The sequence below is a fragment of the Mastacembelus armatus genome, chromosome 8, assembly GCF_900324485.2.
Source record: "Mastacembelus armatus chromosome 8, fMasArm1.2, whole genome shotgun sequence".
Lineage (NCBI taxonomy): Eukaryota > Metazoa > Chordata > Actinopteri > Synbranchiformes > Mastacembelidae > Mastacembelus > Mastacembelus armatus.
Genome location: NC_046640.1, coordinates 19,557,967 through 19,576,187, shown reverse-complemented (window position 1 = coordinate 19,576,187; position 18,221 = coordinate 19,557,967). Strand labels below are relative to the sequence as shown.

The 18,221-nt window shown below is 41.0% G+C and overlaps 1 protein-coding gene across 1 annotated transcript in view; it reads right to left on the bottom strand.

Moving 5' to 3' along the window:
- The window catches only part of grin2aa (glutamate receptor, ionotropic, N-methyl D-aspartate 2A, a), a 98,204-nt gene extending 86,758 nt beyond the window's left edge, over window positions 1-11,446 (bottom strand). The window contains 1 exon segment of the mRNA XM_026325137.1: window positions 10,943-11,446. Within this exon segment, the coding sequence (XP_026180922.1) occupies window positions 10,943-11,446 (504 nt within the window).
- Between the last annotated feature and the right edge of the window lie 6,775 nt (window positions 11,447-18,221).

The window sequence follows — 18,221 nt, the reverse complement described above, 5'->3', positions numbered from 1 at the left end:
CACACTGCACCCACAAGCTCAAGCCAACACACAAACACAAAAGGCAAAAAAACCCAGCTCCTCACGACTCCTCATCAACCCACTAAATGAGCCATTGAAAAGTTAGTGATTTCGATTAAGAGCAAACCTAGTCTCTATTCATTCAAGAGATTCAGTATTCAAGCAGAGAAAGCCAGGGTCGGGCAGGCAGAGCGTGGGTTTACTGCAGCAAAGAGAATAAAAGATCGCTTCTCTCAAGGACAGGTTACCTAAGCTACCACAAAGCAGTAGTTTACCTGGAGACAGTGATAAGAGTTAGAAAGTTCGTTGTAAGGAGTTGGTTTCTTAGGAAGCTATAAACGTGCTTTTGAAGGGCATGCATTGAGCACTACATCAAGTATCATTGAGGAATGTAATGTTTTGTGCAATCTTCACTTCAGTGTGAAACTGACAATGTGGAACAATGTGCAACTGAAATACTAGCTTAAGGCGAGATTAACGTTGTGCATAATCAGTGATTAAAGGGCCACTGCTGACTCCTGACATTAAATCTCACACTGAGACCTCCGTCATCACAACCATTCATTCATTGGCAAAAATGTTCTACATAGTAATCAAATATCAGGGTAGTTCCTAGGAAAATCGATGTCTTTCCTCTTACAAACATGTACAGATCTCAGGTGAATCACATTAGTAACAGCCTCATGTAGAGCTTACACTGCTGCTGCACTCTTTACAAAGTTTGACTGCAGCCCCTGCTCTGTATCTTTAAATAACAGCTCACCACAACTACTACAAGCTCTCTCTCTCTCTCTCTGCATCCATGTCTTTTGATTCACTCTCTCTCTCTCTCTCTCTCTCAGGTGTTTCAGCAGGTAAAAACCCCATTTCCCTGCTCCCCCTGGGGAGCACTGACCTAACTGTCGGTACTCCCTGGAGCCCCAGCTAACTCTGCAGACCCATTTGTCAATGTTGACCCTGAAACACTCTCGCTTCCTACCCCCCTTCATCCATCTTCCCTCCCTTTCCCTTCCCTCTCTCTTCCTCTGATACTTCTGCTATTTTTAAATCCTCCCCACACTCTACGCCCACCCTCCAAAAAAACTATAAAAGCATCAAAGGCCAGATAGGATGGACAGAAAAATAGAGGATAAGGGAGAAAAACAGCCAAACACAGTCAGAGAGAGAGATAGATCAGTGATGCTGAAGACAGAGAAATCAGACTAGAACGTATAAGAACACGTGCTAAAATTGTACTACATTAGGTTGCATTCCAAACCCACAATATTTGCCCAACACCAACCAGAAGACTTAGTTCGTAATTAGCTGGAGAGCAGTGAAGCACTTAGCTCCAAGAAAGTGGAGGTTGATGAAGACCAAAACAGAGCTAAAATGGAAGATATATCAAAATGTAATGTGATGGGAAAAAAATTAACTGTGGCCAGGTATTAAAAAAAACCCTATTTATGAGGGAAATGAACTGTAGTATACATAAAAATGTATATACTGTTTATTTGCATTGTGTGAAACTAGTCTTTTCACCTAAAGTGAGGATGATTTGAGGATCTCACAGCGGTGTCATAAACAGGTGCATACAATAATTACAGCGAGAGGGATGTTAATAGGATGCACACTGACTTTTTTCAGCAAAAACCTTGTCACTAGTAACCACACACTATCAACTTAATTAAGACTGCTCTAAAAAAAAAAAACCCTCAGCACTCCTGTTTTTTTTTCTTCTGCACTGTATGTCTTTGTCTAACTTACATATATGCTCTTTCCTTCTTCCTTCCTCTCTCTCTTCCTGTTTTGTTTTTTTTTACCGTGAACAAGCTCTTGAGTTCCTCTTTCATCATCCCAACATTACAGTCTAAAAGCGCAGCACTCACAGCACTATGTCAGTTACATAATGTGACGCGATACTTTAAGGACCACATATTAAGGACTGCAGTTAAAAGAACCAAGAGAGCTAAGACAAGTTGCGAAAGGCCTGAACACTAAAAATAGCTCTCTCCAAAATGTCGTTCACAGAAGGTTTTAAATTGGGAAGATAAACATATAGAAGAGTCTAGATTATAGCCTGTTGCAGCAAGTGTCTTGAAATAGTCAAATAATCTAGCTGTCACACTGACATACAGCTATATGCACTGCATGTAGCACATGCTTCATAGCTTAAATTACCAAGGTAACCTCTGAAAGAATAAACGTGACAAGGTAAAACACACTAAACAGGCCTGAGCAATATTAAGGTGAGCTGTAGCTCCACAGCATGTTGCACATGTGACACATGAGCCAACACAAGGACACTTGAGTTGTGCGTCCTGTCACAGGTTGAGATGAAACAATCTTTTTTTTCCCCAAAGCTGACGTTTTCAGCACAAAGTGCTGGCTGTGCATTATGTAGACTGAGAAAGTGAGGGGGGGGGGGCAGAGAGAGACAAACTGAGTGTGCCAATAAAACATGAATAATGCCATTTTCCTAAGAGCCCCCCACGGTCCTTGTTCACTGCTTGTCACACAGAGACGTTCTTACAAGTCATCCCTTTTTCCACCCATCCATCCATCCATCCATGCTCCCGTCTAGCCTGCTACTTCAGAACAATTAAGGTTGACTTCATGCTCCACAGGGCTTTCCATCATAATGGAGAGACGAGTGAAAGGCAGAGGCTCGTCGGAGGGATATTTAATTCATGTCACTCTCACTGCCTCCAACTCTCCGTTCCGTCTTTTAGCACAGCTCACTGCCCCCGACATGGTGCAGTGCTGGGCTAGTCTACACTACGCCAACACTAACGGGGAGACTATGGTCCATTTTAATGGAATTGTGTGGCTACGCTAGAGAAGCTCTATACAGGATGCAGGGATCAGGCGAGAGAAGCAAGGACTATTCTAAAGTGACTGTGCTTGGTCACTGCAGACACTGCAGAGTAATGTGTTAATAGCATTTCTGCTGGACTGTGTGGTGCTTTATGTATACTTGTGTGTGCATGTGTAAGTGATGGAGTAAAAGGGAAAGAAATGGGGTGTAGTATTATAGTTATATATACTATTCTCTCTGTGTATGTATGAGTATGTATCCACGCGCACAGAAAGTGGGCTACGGTGCAGCTGTTGCCAACTCCTTAAGTTTGGCTTCTATACAAGGAGAAACATCTTGCTAACTCGTAACAATGGACAAGATGGAAAAGGTAAGAGGACGGATTAGATGTGATGTACAAATGAAAGGAACAAATGAGGACAGAAAAACAAAGCCACAGATTAATGCAGGAAAACCTGAATTGATATAATAAGCACTGCACAAAACATTAAAGCATTTAAATAGGACAGCCTGCCCTATGTTAACAAGTGGCATTATAACACCCAGATGAAAGCTGAAATGCCATGTTTTACTAAATCTTTTCCTAAATTAGAATTTGACCAGTAGAAGAACAGCAAGAGAACTTGGCCTTTCATTTTATAGCAGCTTTGTCTTCTCTTTCTGTTACCAGCATGTGAACTCCTCAAAATTCAAATTCCAAAGCATCTCTGGGCGAAGACACTGCAGTTATGGTTTACAAAGGAACAACTTGTGAGAAATGCCTGTTGCATTGACTGCACCGATAATTACACAACAAAGACAGTGTACAGTAGAAACAGAGCACGTACTGTACATGAAGATACTTGTCTCTCTTGCATCACTCAGCATAAACAAGGCTTCCTGATTACACAACAGGTTGTTACCGTCTTTATTAAAGGCTCCTGTGTTTCCTCTATATACTCATCTTTTTGAACTAAACTCTTAAACACTCTAGCCGACCTCATTCCCATAACTGTCATTTTGAATTTACAGGTATGTTGCTCATAGATATACACAAGATGCTTCTTCTGAAATGTATCTAAACATGCCACCATTTTCCCTGGGACAGTCTGGCTCTGGGTGGTCTGATGAGAGAAATGTCATAGAGCATCACCTTACAATATGTTACTGTTACAAATATGTTGGAGTTATTATAAGTTAGTTAATCATTAATCTCGGTAGCTTTAAAGTGTTTGAACCCGTTTCATGGCACAAACAGAGATATCTCTTGTGTGGCTGCCAAAACGAATTCACATCCCATGTCAGCATCAACATCTAAATCTAGATGTTCACTGAAAAACTACACAAAAACAGCCAATCCATACTCTCCCTCTTTTTGTCAGGGTGGATGAAATCAATTGAGTGATGTATTTAGCGTTGTAAATACATATTCATGTCAATATAAATAAGCCATCAGGTCAACATCCCTAAGGGCATTGTTGGTTGATATTTGTTTGTGTGTCTGTCAGGAGCATGAGTGACAGTAGGCGGGTAATAATACAGTCTGAAAAAAATCAACCTCTCACTCCCTTCTCTCTGCCTCTGCATCTACTGTAACTGTGATTGACAAGTCCTCCTGAAAGATGCTTCCAGTTAATAAGTAGCTGTCGCTCATAATGAAGCAGTTTGCAGTATGTACTGAGAATTAAGATCCACTGAGGATCTGCAGCTTAAACACAGTGTAGACAATTTAATCAGACAGTTTCAACATTCACAAAATGAGGTAATGTGTCTTTGAAGCCTTCAGAGAAGGAAGCTTTTTTTTTTTTTAAATTTGTACTCATGCTGATGCAGTTGGCTTGTGACACACTGATGGCGAATAAAAAGACATCCACAGCCAGCAACTGCATGTATCTGTTTTCTGTATATTAGTCAGGTTTAGTCTGATGTTAACCAGACTGTTGTTTGTTTATCCTTGTGATAAAAACATAAAGCAACAATACTGATGCATACACATGCAAAAAACCTGCATGCCACTATCACTAAACCAATAGTCTGAATAGATGTCAGTGCAGCAGCATTACACTGTTGATCCTACATGCAAAGGCACAAGACAAGACCCAATAAATTTAAATTTTGCACCTGACCACCCATCAAAAGTCACTGGAAACCATTAAGGCATCACTCAGCGGTAGCAGCAGTTTATAATTTACATTCCTGTTTAGTGATCACATAACATAATGTCAGTCCTTTACAGGTCCTGACCCAACTCGTCTACTCTACTTGGCTACAGATGTCACTGTTGAAATGCAGTCTACTTCTACAAACACCAAGCACTGTCATGTATGTGTGTGTGTTGTGACAGTCTGTATAAACTGCTGGTTGTCTGTGAAGTTTCTCAGTCAAGCATGTCATACCATATTCAAAACAACATCTGAAGGTTGGACCCCCCCCCTCCTGGGGGAGTCCTATATTCAAGCAGGTCTGACAATGGCTGGATGAGGTAAGTCAGGTGTTTAGAGCTCCACAGACTCCCCTCCCCACCAATCAGTCAGAACTAAAGAAGCTTCTCAGTTGAGAAGTGAAACCTGTTCAAGACCCTCAACTAAGTCCAATGCCAACTTCAGAACATTTTGGATATAAAGCACTGCTGTTCCTGAAGCTGAGGCTGAGGCTCTCCTGCGAGACAGAGTGAAGGAGGTGCAGACAAATGTGAGAGTGAAATGAGCCAAAGGGGAAAGACAGCAAAAGAGAGTGGGTCCAAGAGAAAAGGAGATGGGGGAATAGAGACAGAACAACTATACAGTACAAATACAAACATTCTATACTTCAGAAATGATGCCATCAGGGACGGGGAGAGGGAGATGAAGCAATAGATAGAAAGATATACTCACACAAAGAACTAACAGCTCTATTTCCGCTCGACCCACATATTCATTCAAATTGATTCCTTTTGAGAAGTGAGAGGCCATTTCTCATCTGCAAGACGGCTGCATCTAGCTATTGGAATATTACACACAGTCCTCAGACATACAGGGGCTGTGCACACACATGCACTCATAAGTCCACATTTACAGTGACATAAAGAAAGAGTTATCTACTCATACAAACACTATACAAAACAAAGAGGGATAACAAGTTAAATATTACCATGGGAATCTCACTTAGGATGGTCTTTCTGGCGTAATAGGATATCACCCCAGTGCTGTCATTATGGTGGTCTGGGCTCACACACACACACACACACACACACACACACACACACACACAAACATAAATTGCCTTTGTAGGCAAGGTATTGATAAAGTAGAATTCATAGGCACTCACACATATACACTACACTAGTGTATACACAAACACAAATGTTTTTTGCCCAGAGGTATGTGACAGTGCAGCAGGCCCTGTGGTTTAGCAGGCTGAAGATGCTCTAGTTAAATGACAGTGTGATTTAATACAAACAAAAACAAACATCTCCGCACAGTAATTGGACAAACCCATAAATGATATCATAAAATTCTGTTTCTTTCCACTTTCTCAGTCTCTCAGTGTGACATGAGCAAACAGCAACCAACATCAGAGAGCTTCTGCATGTGTGTTTTTGCAGGAGTGAGTGTGTGTGTGTATATAATTATACTGCCTGAGGAGAGACAACAAGAGGGATGGATGAATAATGTCCTTTGATCATAATAACACCACACGCACACAGAAATGTTTGCATTTACTACATTAATGCAGGCTGTTACATAAGGTGTGTGTGGTTAGTTGGTACCATTTCAGCCAGCAGCCGCTGTGACAGCTGCCATTAAACACACACAGACACACACACACACACACATTAATAGAAGGAGTTTATAGATACACATGATCAGAATATGCTGTTCATTATTCTGGTGTCTATCGACTAATCTCACCGTCATGGATTAATAAATTACATAAACACAGCCACAGTGTGTGGGCATGTGTGCACACTGTATGTGAGTCTGTGCGTCACTGCTTAATCAGTTAAATGGAAACATTGAGTAGCAGTGGCTGCTAGAAGGCGAGCCCATCCATACACCGACATGGCACGGCTGCAAAAACTGAAGACTGTGAGGCCACGACCCTCAGCCATTACAACTGAAATCAGACATCTTGGTGTTTACTGTGTAAGCTACATGCAGTGCACTGTAATCATCTTACATATTTTGGAGATGGTCAAAATATTAAAGCCTGGATCCAGACCCCGTATCAGTTGTTATCATTCCCATAATTATTCTTCGTTAGGGTCAAACTGCAATAGGGGTGAGCCCGAAGGTGTGTATCATAAATAGACTCTGTTCTGGGTCGTCACAGCGAGCAGCTTATTGCGACCAGCAGCTACGCGTTTTTGTCAGGTGACCTATAGTGGCCCTACTAATTATGACACAAGCTAATGGGAAAAACACAGCCCACTTCTGTTTGATTCCCGTCTTTTTATTCATGACCTTTTCATAACCTCAGCCAAGTGTTTTAAATGGGACATTGCTAAATTAATGGAAAAGTGTGACAGAGCAAAAGAACCAAAATTTTTGCATATTTACTGTGTCATGTAAAAAGTTATTATTAAAACTCACAGTAGTTAGCAGTACAATCAAGATGATTTCTTTGGATGTTGTTGCACTTTAAATGACTTTTTCCCCAATTAGAGACAAATTTTTACCAGACAAATCTCAAATTCTAATCTCTGGTTGTTCAATTTGAGCCCAGTAAAGAAAAGTCAGTAATTTCAGAAAAGAAAACAGTTCTATAAACAAGGTACATTTACAAGGTGAGGCAGAGGCGTAAGCGTTTTCTAGGCCACTGCTTTCAGCATTTAGTATTTTCTAACTTTAATTCCAACTTTTATATTTATTTTCTGTCTTTTTCTGGTGAGGATGGGAGAGGCCTAATGTGGGAATCTCAGACACTGCTTTGAATGTCAAACCATATGAAATGCACGCTTGAGTAAGCATCAGACACAATGCTTATTAGTTTGTTTGAAGCACTGAATAATTAACTAACCAATCCATGTAAATGAAGTGCCATTTTATAAAAGTCGCTCAAGGGATGAATTGCGAATTGAAAGTTCTGTGTGTCTGTGTGTGTGTGTGTCCATCCATGTGGCAATGAAGGTGATACTACTGTGCAGAGCAAAGGCAGGACTGATGAGTCCAGGTAGACCCTAACAAAGACTTAAGGAAACACAGCGCGAACGCTGTTCATGACCAACATAGTTGCTATTATTGACCTCAGAGAAAGTCAGTAACCATTTAGCTTAAGAATAAGACAAAGACAATTAACTAGCCGGGGTGAACATCTTGCAAACTGTAAAAGGTTGGTGCAAGGGAGGAGAGAACAAAAGAAACAAATTCACAATAAAAGACAAAAGAACAAAAGCGTGAAAGTAAAGAACGCCAGCAATGACAACAAAATAATTGTTTTCCCACAGAGTTTTAAAAAAGCTGCCAAGTTGGTACTCTACTGTACCTCCAAGCTGAAGTGCTTAGAATACAGCAATGGGAGGACATTCCTTTACTTAATTATTAATGCCTTCTTTTCAATACAGGCAAGTGATGCATTATTCAACAAAAACAGAGATATATGGAAGGGACTTACACAGGGAGATACGGCAGCATTTATCTAATTAACAAGTATGCATGAATGACAGAGCAAAAGATAAAGAGATGGGTCGAGCAATAACAAGGAGACAGGAGAAAAACAAGAAATAAAGAGGAGGTGACGTATAAATAGTAGGCTATCTTTTTTTGAAATGGGGGAACTCTGATGATATTCAGCACCAAGAGATTTAGCTGCCAAGTCACAGTCAGAGGAAACACACACAGAGTAGAAGGCATTAAAGCATATATACTGTACACAGCGAAATTTCACACGTGTCTAAGCACACATGAGTGTGAAGGCGTACTCGCGAATAGACAAATACATTGAGGGACTTACAAGGCGTAATCATTGGAGGCGAGCTTCTGCTCATATTTCACATGAGGATTAGTGAAATTCTGCATGGAGAAAGGCTGAAAAAGAGGCTGCACTTACGCTACTTACACTTCAGAGGGTAACAGCATAAACCTTAACCTACAGCGGGTGACGAGTTATATAAACATTAAAAGGAGGGTGAAAAGACCACGTAAACATGACAAGGAGAGGATACAGCAGAGAGAACTCCAGAAGAACGGACACCACAGTGCAGCACTACCCAAACAGATTTAACTGCTGTTTTAATGTGAAAGGGGGAATATCATATACTTAACACTATGACAGCCATTATCCTGGTGATGTTAAATATATGAGTAGCATCAGGATTTCCAAGTATGTTTGAATTGCTTAGTCAAATGTGTACACAGTATTACCCCATTCGGCTTCTACACTGCTAATCAGACGTGTAAAGAAATCATTTGGCAAAGGGCGATTAACTTTAGTTATTTAAGTTATTATAGGAATATTTAAATGAAATAATTGAGACATTAATTTATAATTAAAAAATGATCTGTTGCTGCCCTAATAGCAACTTGAATATACAATATTTTGATATTTTGCTCAGGCACAGATGCTGCAGGGAAAATTTCTGATCTAATTTTTTTGATTATTTTAACTTATATCAAACCTCCACCTTGATTTTCTACAAAATTTACAAAAGAAAAGGGTAAAATAACCACAACAATCTTCTTATGTGTACTAAAATACACAGCAGGTCAAAAAAAAAATCATTGTATTTTCAGTGTCCACTGAAAACAATGTGAATTGAGCAGAGAGAGAGAGAGAATATGTGCAGTAAAAAGTAAAATGTGAGAAATAAAACAATAAGAACAAACTTTCCCCCATCTGCTCCTGCAGAGAAAACATTGCTGTTGTCGAGGAACCAGATCTCTGCTGTTTCACTGAAACTCACTGACAGGGAACATGAGGTGTGTGTGTGTGTGTGTGTGTGTGTGTGTGTGTGTGTAGGCTGAAATTGGCGGTGTGTGACAGGTGCCCATCAGGGTATTGTGTAATTCCCCTCCAGTCAGCTTCCTCCTCTGGTCAAGCTGGGGGATTATCCCTCACCCTGTCATTCGCTGGTTTCCTTCTCCACCTCTTCCCTCCTCTCCTAACCTTACCCACATCCCTTCTCACTTGCTCTGTCCCTCCTTAGAGGTGCCACAAGGAGCATAAAGGACCAAGAACTATTACCACACATTAAACAGTGGTATATTTACTGTAAAGCAACAAGATAATTGCTGAGAGGTCCTACAGTGTTGACTGGCCTCTACACTGCATGTTTTACTGTGGGCCACAGGGTCAGAGTTGATGGGAAATCTGCTGGACTACTTAAGTGTAACATTACTTAGGCTGGAAAAGAAATAAGAATGCTATTCTTCCAAAGAACCCGGAGCTAAAGATTTGTGATTTTCTCACACTGGTAGATCTTACAGATGAGAAAGGTTTATAGAAAAATAGATGATCCCGTGAAAGAGACAAGAAAGTAGGTTGCGGAAAGGAAACTATAAGATTTACAGAAAGTGTGGCCATAATTTTGTGGACAATACCACAGGAGAAACAGATCACAAGTCATCTTGACCATGGTCTCATTTTTTCATAGTAATTACTCCAAGGTTCTTTGTATCATTACTAATTTGACAATAACACATTGATGTTTCAAAATCCTCCATGTAGCATATTTAAGGCTGGTCTAGCTAATACACTGTCTGATGAGCCTTCTAATGAATCCACATCTATTCACAGTTCAAAACGACTGGCAGGCAAGGTGCAAACCCGATTCAGACGTGAGACCTAATCAGGACTCTTGTACCTTGTGTCAGGGAATCCTGCACAATTAAAGGAGAGCTGTCAGTGTTAGCCAGACTACAACACCCACTCCTTCCATATTTCCTCCTCTCTGCTCATGCTTCACTTTTTTTCATTACATCCCTTTTTGTTCCGTTCCTCCTGTTCTCCACCTGATTTTCAAATACTTTTATCTCCCACCTGTTCCTGCAGATACTCATCTCAACTGCTTTTTACCTTAGTGTATATGTAAAAGCTGACATAGCAGGTATGTGCTTGAGATCCTCAGTTTAGCAAAGATGTAAAGCTAGAACTTTTGATGACCATTCACTCTATCACCCATAATGGGTGATAGAGTGCATCCAGCACTCATCTGTCCATCCACACATGATTCTCCATACCCTTCCTTACCTTATCTGCCATGATCATGGATGACCCCCCGTGGATGCCGAGGATGGGAATGAGCGTCTGCGAGGAAATAAAATCCAAAATCTGGGCGATGGCCTCCTGGTCAGTGCCATCCCCAAACACCACACCATGGATCTTGGTCCCAGACATCAGGTCACACATGTGAGTGATGATGCTTTTCGGATCAGTCTCATTGACCAACAGTGTGACCACATTGACGTCGATGGGGTCCTCTTTGCTCCACAGTGCCCGAATGTCCCGGTCTGAGATGTAGCGTGTGCGTCCGAGGATCACCGCAATGTTCAGGACCGGTACTTTTTCTGAGGCACCACCACCTCGTTGCTTCTGAGATGCCACGGGATCCACAATCAGGGTCATCACCACCAGGAGAGCCAAGGAGAGCAGTACACTAGTATTACTACTGCTACAGATGCTGCTCCTTCTACTCCTCCTCTTACTTCTTTTGCTGCTGAGGGACATACTGCCAAACCACTTCATCCCCTACATGGATAGAGAATGGAGGAAAACAGAACAGACAGATCAAAAAGAGATAAGGAGATGAAATAGAGGAGTGTGGAAATATGATGGCAGAGAAAAAAAGACAGGGGAGATAAATTGTTAATGCACAGCTCTTTAAGCCCACAGATTCAGGCAGCATCTTTCTTTTTTACTCCACTTCTCAGCAACGTTATTAAACACATAAACCTTCTGGAGGGAGAAATGGCCTTGACAGGAAGTTGCAGAGGGATGAGAGAAAGAGAAGATGACTAACAAGAATATAGTTTATAGTCACGACTGGTAGGAGCAGAGGATTCAATAATCTGTGCTGTTTGCATGAGGCAGGGATCATATTCTAACACTCCACCTTCAACAGCATGGACTGATGCACAACTTATAAGTAACAGACCAACTGTGCTGAATAGTCATAAACATTTGGTTCTCACCAGTTGGTTGGTATGGTTGCTGCATTCTAATTTAATTTTCACATTATGTAGTTGAAGTGTACATTATGTAGAATATGGGGAAAAGGGTTCTAGCAATGTATTGTTACTCAAAGTGCTATTAAATTTATGGATCCCAGCTGGTGGATCCTAATAGCGTTGGTGGCTGCCTGACTTCTCTTTCATTGCCACCATGTGACTGACATTTGTGGTTTTGAGTGGAATGTCTTCATGGAAATTGAATGGATTATTATGAAATTCGGTGCATATGTTCACGACCCCCTCAGCATAGATAACTCTTACTGTTTTATCGAGCATCTAAAATTGTATCTGCCAAGTACTTGACCAAATATTACCAAAACTAATAGCATTCTCTGTAATACTGTAATATTCCCAGTATGTTTTTTTTTTATTAAGTGTTAGCATGTTAGCAAACTAAACCAAGATGCTGAATATGGTAAACACTGTGTCTGCTAAGCATCAGCACGTTAGCAATCTGTGAGCGTGTTAGCATCCTGACATCACAACACGTCCTCTCTGCACTAAACTTACTCATAGAGAAAACTATAGGACACCCTTACAAAGCTTGTATATGCCATGGTTGCACTGAGATTTTTAGATTGAACACCATATTGCAAGCACAACTATATTGGAGTTATGAGAAATATTTACGTAACGTAGAAACATTTCTTCCCAGCCATCAAAACCTCTAGTGTGAGCAAAGAATACGAGCAAAAAATAGACACTGTCACACCTACATCAAGATGCTCATGTTGGCTTGAGCATTTCTGCATCTGTATTTATTAGATTCTATATAATATTTATGGAGATGTATAAATGATTGAGCTTATCAGGGAGTGGAGACCCAGCTGTCAGACCCACATGCATCAGTTTGTATCCACAAAGGTAAGTAAGGGACAAATCCCATAAAGAACAGACTAATATAAAGCAGTCAGTGCTATAAATAGCTTAGGATGCCAGATAGTGGTCTCTTGTGTTTTTGAAGTTGCACTGCAGACGTTGGACAGGAGGAAAAGGGTTTGGGGAGAGGAGTGGATGGGAAGTGGGGGGAGGGTTTCCTCTGCTGAAACAAATCTTTGTGCGAGTACTTAAGTATGTGAAGAATGTGTGAACATATGTGAAAATATGACAGGTGTGAGCGATGGACTGGTGATGGTAGTTTATTCTACATTGATCGCAACAGAATAGCAAAGTGATGTCTATGTTTCACACCACCATCTACACCACCCCCTCCACTAAAAGAGTTAACACACACTGGTCCATCATCATGTGTAAGACCTGGACAGGTGTGTTAAAGGCCTGAAACATCTGGTCACATCATTGTGTCCATGTGTGCTGATGACAATTTATGGATTCCCTGACAAGACCTTGTGTTGTTGTGTTTGTGTAGAGCCTGTTAATTAATTTGCAGGTGCTATCGAGTCCTGCCGCTGTTGAAGTGTGGGTGTGGATTTAGGTGTTGACATCATAAAATCATAAGAAACTTGTTTAAAAACCTTTCAGAGCCACACACCCTCCACAGTTAGACATGTTATTTAATCTCACATTGATATATGCCTGTACATGCCTTTGGTTTGACATCAAATACAAAAAGAAGCTGTGAAATAAACTGACTTCTTGCTTATTCTACAAATGTCTTTTTAAATGTTCTGGACCAAACGTTGGTGCCCTTAGAAGTCATAAGAAGTCAGTAGATTGTAGCTGCGTCATGAAGACTATTGTGTTAAATGATCACAGATGTCCTCAATCTTCTCTCGGTCTATTTAAGTGGAAAAAAGTCCTCGTTTGTGCCATTTGGTGCCATTGTGTGCACCACACTGAACATAAACAAGAGAAAGAAAAGAAGTTGTCTGAGGAGATAAGGAAAGAAATGATTTCATTTGAAGTCTGGTCAAGGTGAAGGCAATAAGACCATCTCCAAGCTGTTTATCAGAGCTCTATGGGAGATCACCCAGGAAAAGAAAGAAAGAAAACCATAAAGAAACATGACTGCTAAAAATTACATGTCTTAAGTGATCTAAATTCAATCTACTGATTTCTCTTTAAATCAATGAAAAACACAGCAAACATCCACATGTTGCCACACAGTGCAAAGCTGCCATCATTATAAGCAGCCAGTTAAATAGAATGACTCACACAGACGTAATAATTGCCAAGGACATTGTGCTTTGTATCCAGGGTCTTTGTCTAATTTATCTCTTGGTTAACATTTGAATAGTGCCCAGTAATCATTTACTTCATAACCTGCCAACTGCTGTTTAACTACCCTTCTAAGTTTTATCAGGTTTCCTGAGGTATCTTAATCAAAGCACCTTTTCAGTAAGTAATTTAATAAAATATTCCTCTATGTGAATAAAATTTTCAATTAGTGTTCAGCCTTGCTTGGCCCCAAAAAGAGAGAATGCTTTAGATTATTTTCTGTGGCTAGGACCTGTCAGACTTTGTGATTCTATAATGAAACTGAGACTCCAGTGGAAGGCTCTATTGCAAGCTGAATAATACATGTGGGCTCAGTGTGTCATCCTGTTTTTAAAACAAGCAGAGGACTTTTTGTCCACCCTGCCCAACTGAGCATGAACATTGTTATAGCAGACCTGAGGATGAATCATCCAAACCTCAGACCATTCACTACAGAGGGGAGCGCAGACGCCTAATGGATTCATATTGTCTCTGTCAAGACGTCGTCATCTTCCTTTACCCAAAAGCTGTGGGGTTACTCATGAACTCATGTCAGTCTGCTACTGATATTTATGTCTCAGTGAAACAACAGAATACTTTCCTTTTTTTTTTTAAAATGTGTTTAGAATTACATTTAGCGATTTTCATTTTATATATCATATAATTTTGTTAATACAACAGCATCAGCAGAACAATCAAACTTTGTCAAAATGCTTTTCATCAACGGCTCCTGGAGGAGGCAGGAGAGTTATGAAGCCCACACAGTCTGGAAAATCAGACAAGAGGAGGAGAATCCAACTCCACACTGCTTCCATATCTTCTGTACACACACTATACGTACATGTACGTATAGTGTGTGTACAGAACATATGACCGGTGACCTGCAGTGACCCAGGGAACCGTTTCTGTAGTTTTCAAACACTTCTGCCATGGATGCTATGCACAAAAAGTTCCAAAAGGAGATGTGGAAATCTAACTGACTGCCTCTCTTTCCTTTTCTCAACTCTGCAGCACGACAGGGGGCCTGTAGTCGATTTCTGAAAAATGTACAGAAAGAAAAAAAAACAGAAGAAAAGGTAATATATGGAGAGAAATTCAGACATATAAAGAGAAAGGAAACAAGAAAGGGAGAGCGAGAAAGAGCATCCCCCACCCAATCAGATTGGGGCAGTGTGTTGTCACAGAAAGGCAAAACTGCTTCCTGGCACCACAACAGTAAATGATGTTTGGCAGGCACATCCATACTACTGGCTATCGTTCACAAGCACACACACAAACACACACACACACACACACACGAGGGACAAAACAACGGGGGCATTAAATCTGCTTTGCAAATTAAATCATCTCTAAAAAACAATCAGTGATCAGTGAAGAAGAAACTCGAATGCACTACAGGTTTCATTGTTTCTTCCTCGTGTTTTCCTTTTTAGAAAATCTGCACACACTCCAACAGTGAAATCTGGCTTGCTGTACATTCCCACAAGTCCCACATGGCTCCACCACCACAAAGTCTATGTTTCTGGTCTATACACAACTACTGTAGGTTTCCCATGCATCAATAATTCAGCCACATTGCATGAAGATTAATATGACTACATTTACCACTGCTTTGTTTTTTCACTTATTCATCTGTCCCAAACCTTCTCTGTCCTCATTCTCCCTGTTTGTGATTCCTCTCAACTAATTTCATTCCTCAGGTTTTGTATCCTTCTATGCCTTTGTCTCTATGCCCATTTTTAAGAGTTTCGTTGTGAAATGAGTTTCTGCCACCACCAAGAAAAGAAAATGGGTTGAATGCAATTGTGCTGTTCGACTTATCTACAGTTAGGACTTGTCTACAGGCCTTTGCATACAAAGTACATTTTGATGCATCTGAATATAAGACAGTTTTTAAGTGATACATCATGTCAGCTTTTGTTCTCCTATGAAAGTCCCTGCTGCTTTGATTTTAACCATTGTCCTCAATTTAATGAAAGAATGGTGCTAAATCACAGGAGTGCCCCTTTAAGTAACTTATGACATACACAAACTATTCCCATATCTTCTGACATTCTTCTCCTTTATCACCTCATTCCTCTATCCATTCTTAGCCAGCCATCCCCTCAGATGTTCTCTCTCTCAGGCCCCAGCCATCTGCTCCGTGTGCCCTGACGTGTGCATGAGCGCCCATGAGAAGCCCAGTGGAAGTAATTGTCTGTTACCACTCAGGCTTCAACATGTTATCTGCCCACTGCACATACCTTTTCAGCTCTTAAACCTGCTGTGAGTATCTGTGTGTGTGAGACAGAAGGGACCATCAAAGAAAGACAGAGATCACTACTATTCTTTTATATAATGGATGTGAACTTCTCTCTCTCTCTCTCTCTCTCAGTTTCTTTGCAATCTCGCTCTCTCTCTCACACTACACCTGATGCCTGCTCTACACCCGTACCTTTGTGCTATATAGGATTATTACGATCTGTGTTACAGTACAGTATGTCTCCTCCCTCCGCTATTTTCAGTTCTTTTAGTGCAAATTTCATCAGTCACAATCTGGTTTGTTAGCATGCAGGAGTCCCGTATCAATCCCTTATTTCTTTCTGGATTTCATTTGGATTCCTTGACATTTTGTGGCTAAATCATATAAAAGAAAATCATGCATAAACACAAAAATAATGTTGATTATAATACAAACAAGTCGTATACAGAATACAGGCATGTAGATGTGGGTTGGTGGTTTATTTGTTTTTCTTCGTATCAGGAGGTAAACAACTAAGCTTCTTGTCCTGCAGTGTTTTTGAAAGAAATCTTCTGTGAAGGCCCAGAGTCAGAGGTGATTTCCAGAAAACAATTTCAGGTTTTATTCAGCCATGAACAATGCTGATGAATTTGAAAGAGTGGCACTGCAGCAGCAGCAGCAGCAGCAGCAGTGGGTCCTGTAGTTCATGGTGACTTCAGCTCTATCCCTTTGCATTCCCCTCTTTCATCTGCTCTTCCTCACAGTTTCTATGTCAAACCTTCCCTAGTGCCTGTGCTGATGATTAGTTGAAACTAGCAAGAATAAATAAATGTAAGACAACTTAAAAACACTCTGTCTTCCACAAAAAGCACAGACACACACGCATGAACACTATTTCTGAATTCTAAAAACAGAAACCCTTATGCAGAATGGTGCATAAGGAGAGCTAGTGGGGTAATATATTATTTCCTTTTGCAGCCATAAAAATATGTATCGCCCTTCCATGAGCTGCAGCTGACGCCTTTACACAGAGAGAGAGAGAGAGAGAGAGGGAGAGAGAGAGAGAGGGAGAGTTTCTCTGTGATAGGAGGACTGCGCTTCAACAACGTGACTGAAGCCCAAGAACAGTAGAAAGGGAAGGGGGGATGTAAATTCATTTGGAGCTCCCCATTAGGTTCAATGGGAGACAACACAATACAAGTGCGCCCCCCGCTGGTACAGCGTGGGCCTGTCTCCTTCACTCGTGGCCAAGACGCTCCTTACACAGTAAAAGATTTTTTTACGGCAAAGCCCGCGTTCATCTGTTTCTGTCACGTCTCAGCAGGAGACAGACGCGAGATTTGGCCCTAAAACCTCTTCATTAAATGAGCGTTGTGTTTTTGAAAAACCTCCCTAATGCGAATTGCTCGTCCTGGTATGGGATGGAGAAGAGCTGGAAGTTGTGCCAACCAGTGGCGCGACCAAAACCCCGCAATGTGCCAGGCTATCCATCCTTTGGGGAAAATCGCTAGAAGGAAACACCGCTCTCTGATTTCTGTGTGTGTGTGTGTGTGTGTGCGTGAGTGTATATGTGTGTTCTGTATGAATCCAGCCTTTCTGAGGGATAAAATCAGCTCCACGCTGTTTGTGGGCATCGGCTACTGTCTAATAACTGTAGGATGTTGGGTACATGTTCTACCTCAGAGAACATGTCTCTGTGCTTCACCTGTACAGTCAGAGAAAGAAACGTGCTGGTCTTGTTCTGACCGACTGAGATGCTGTAGGCTACATACGCGTTTTGAAGCAGCCTGCGCTCTGCTCACTGCGCCAACATAATAAATTATGAGGAAATTATAACGCTTAGTATAAGAGCTGAGAAAGGGCCGCTCGATATATATTTTTTATCTGTTTGCATCTTATACGTCCTGCGTCGCGTCGTTTA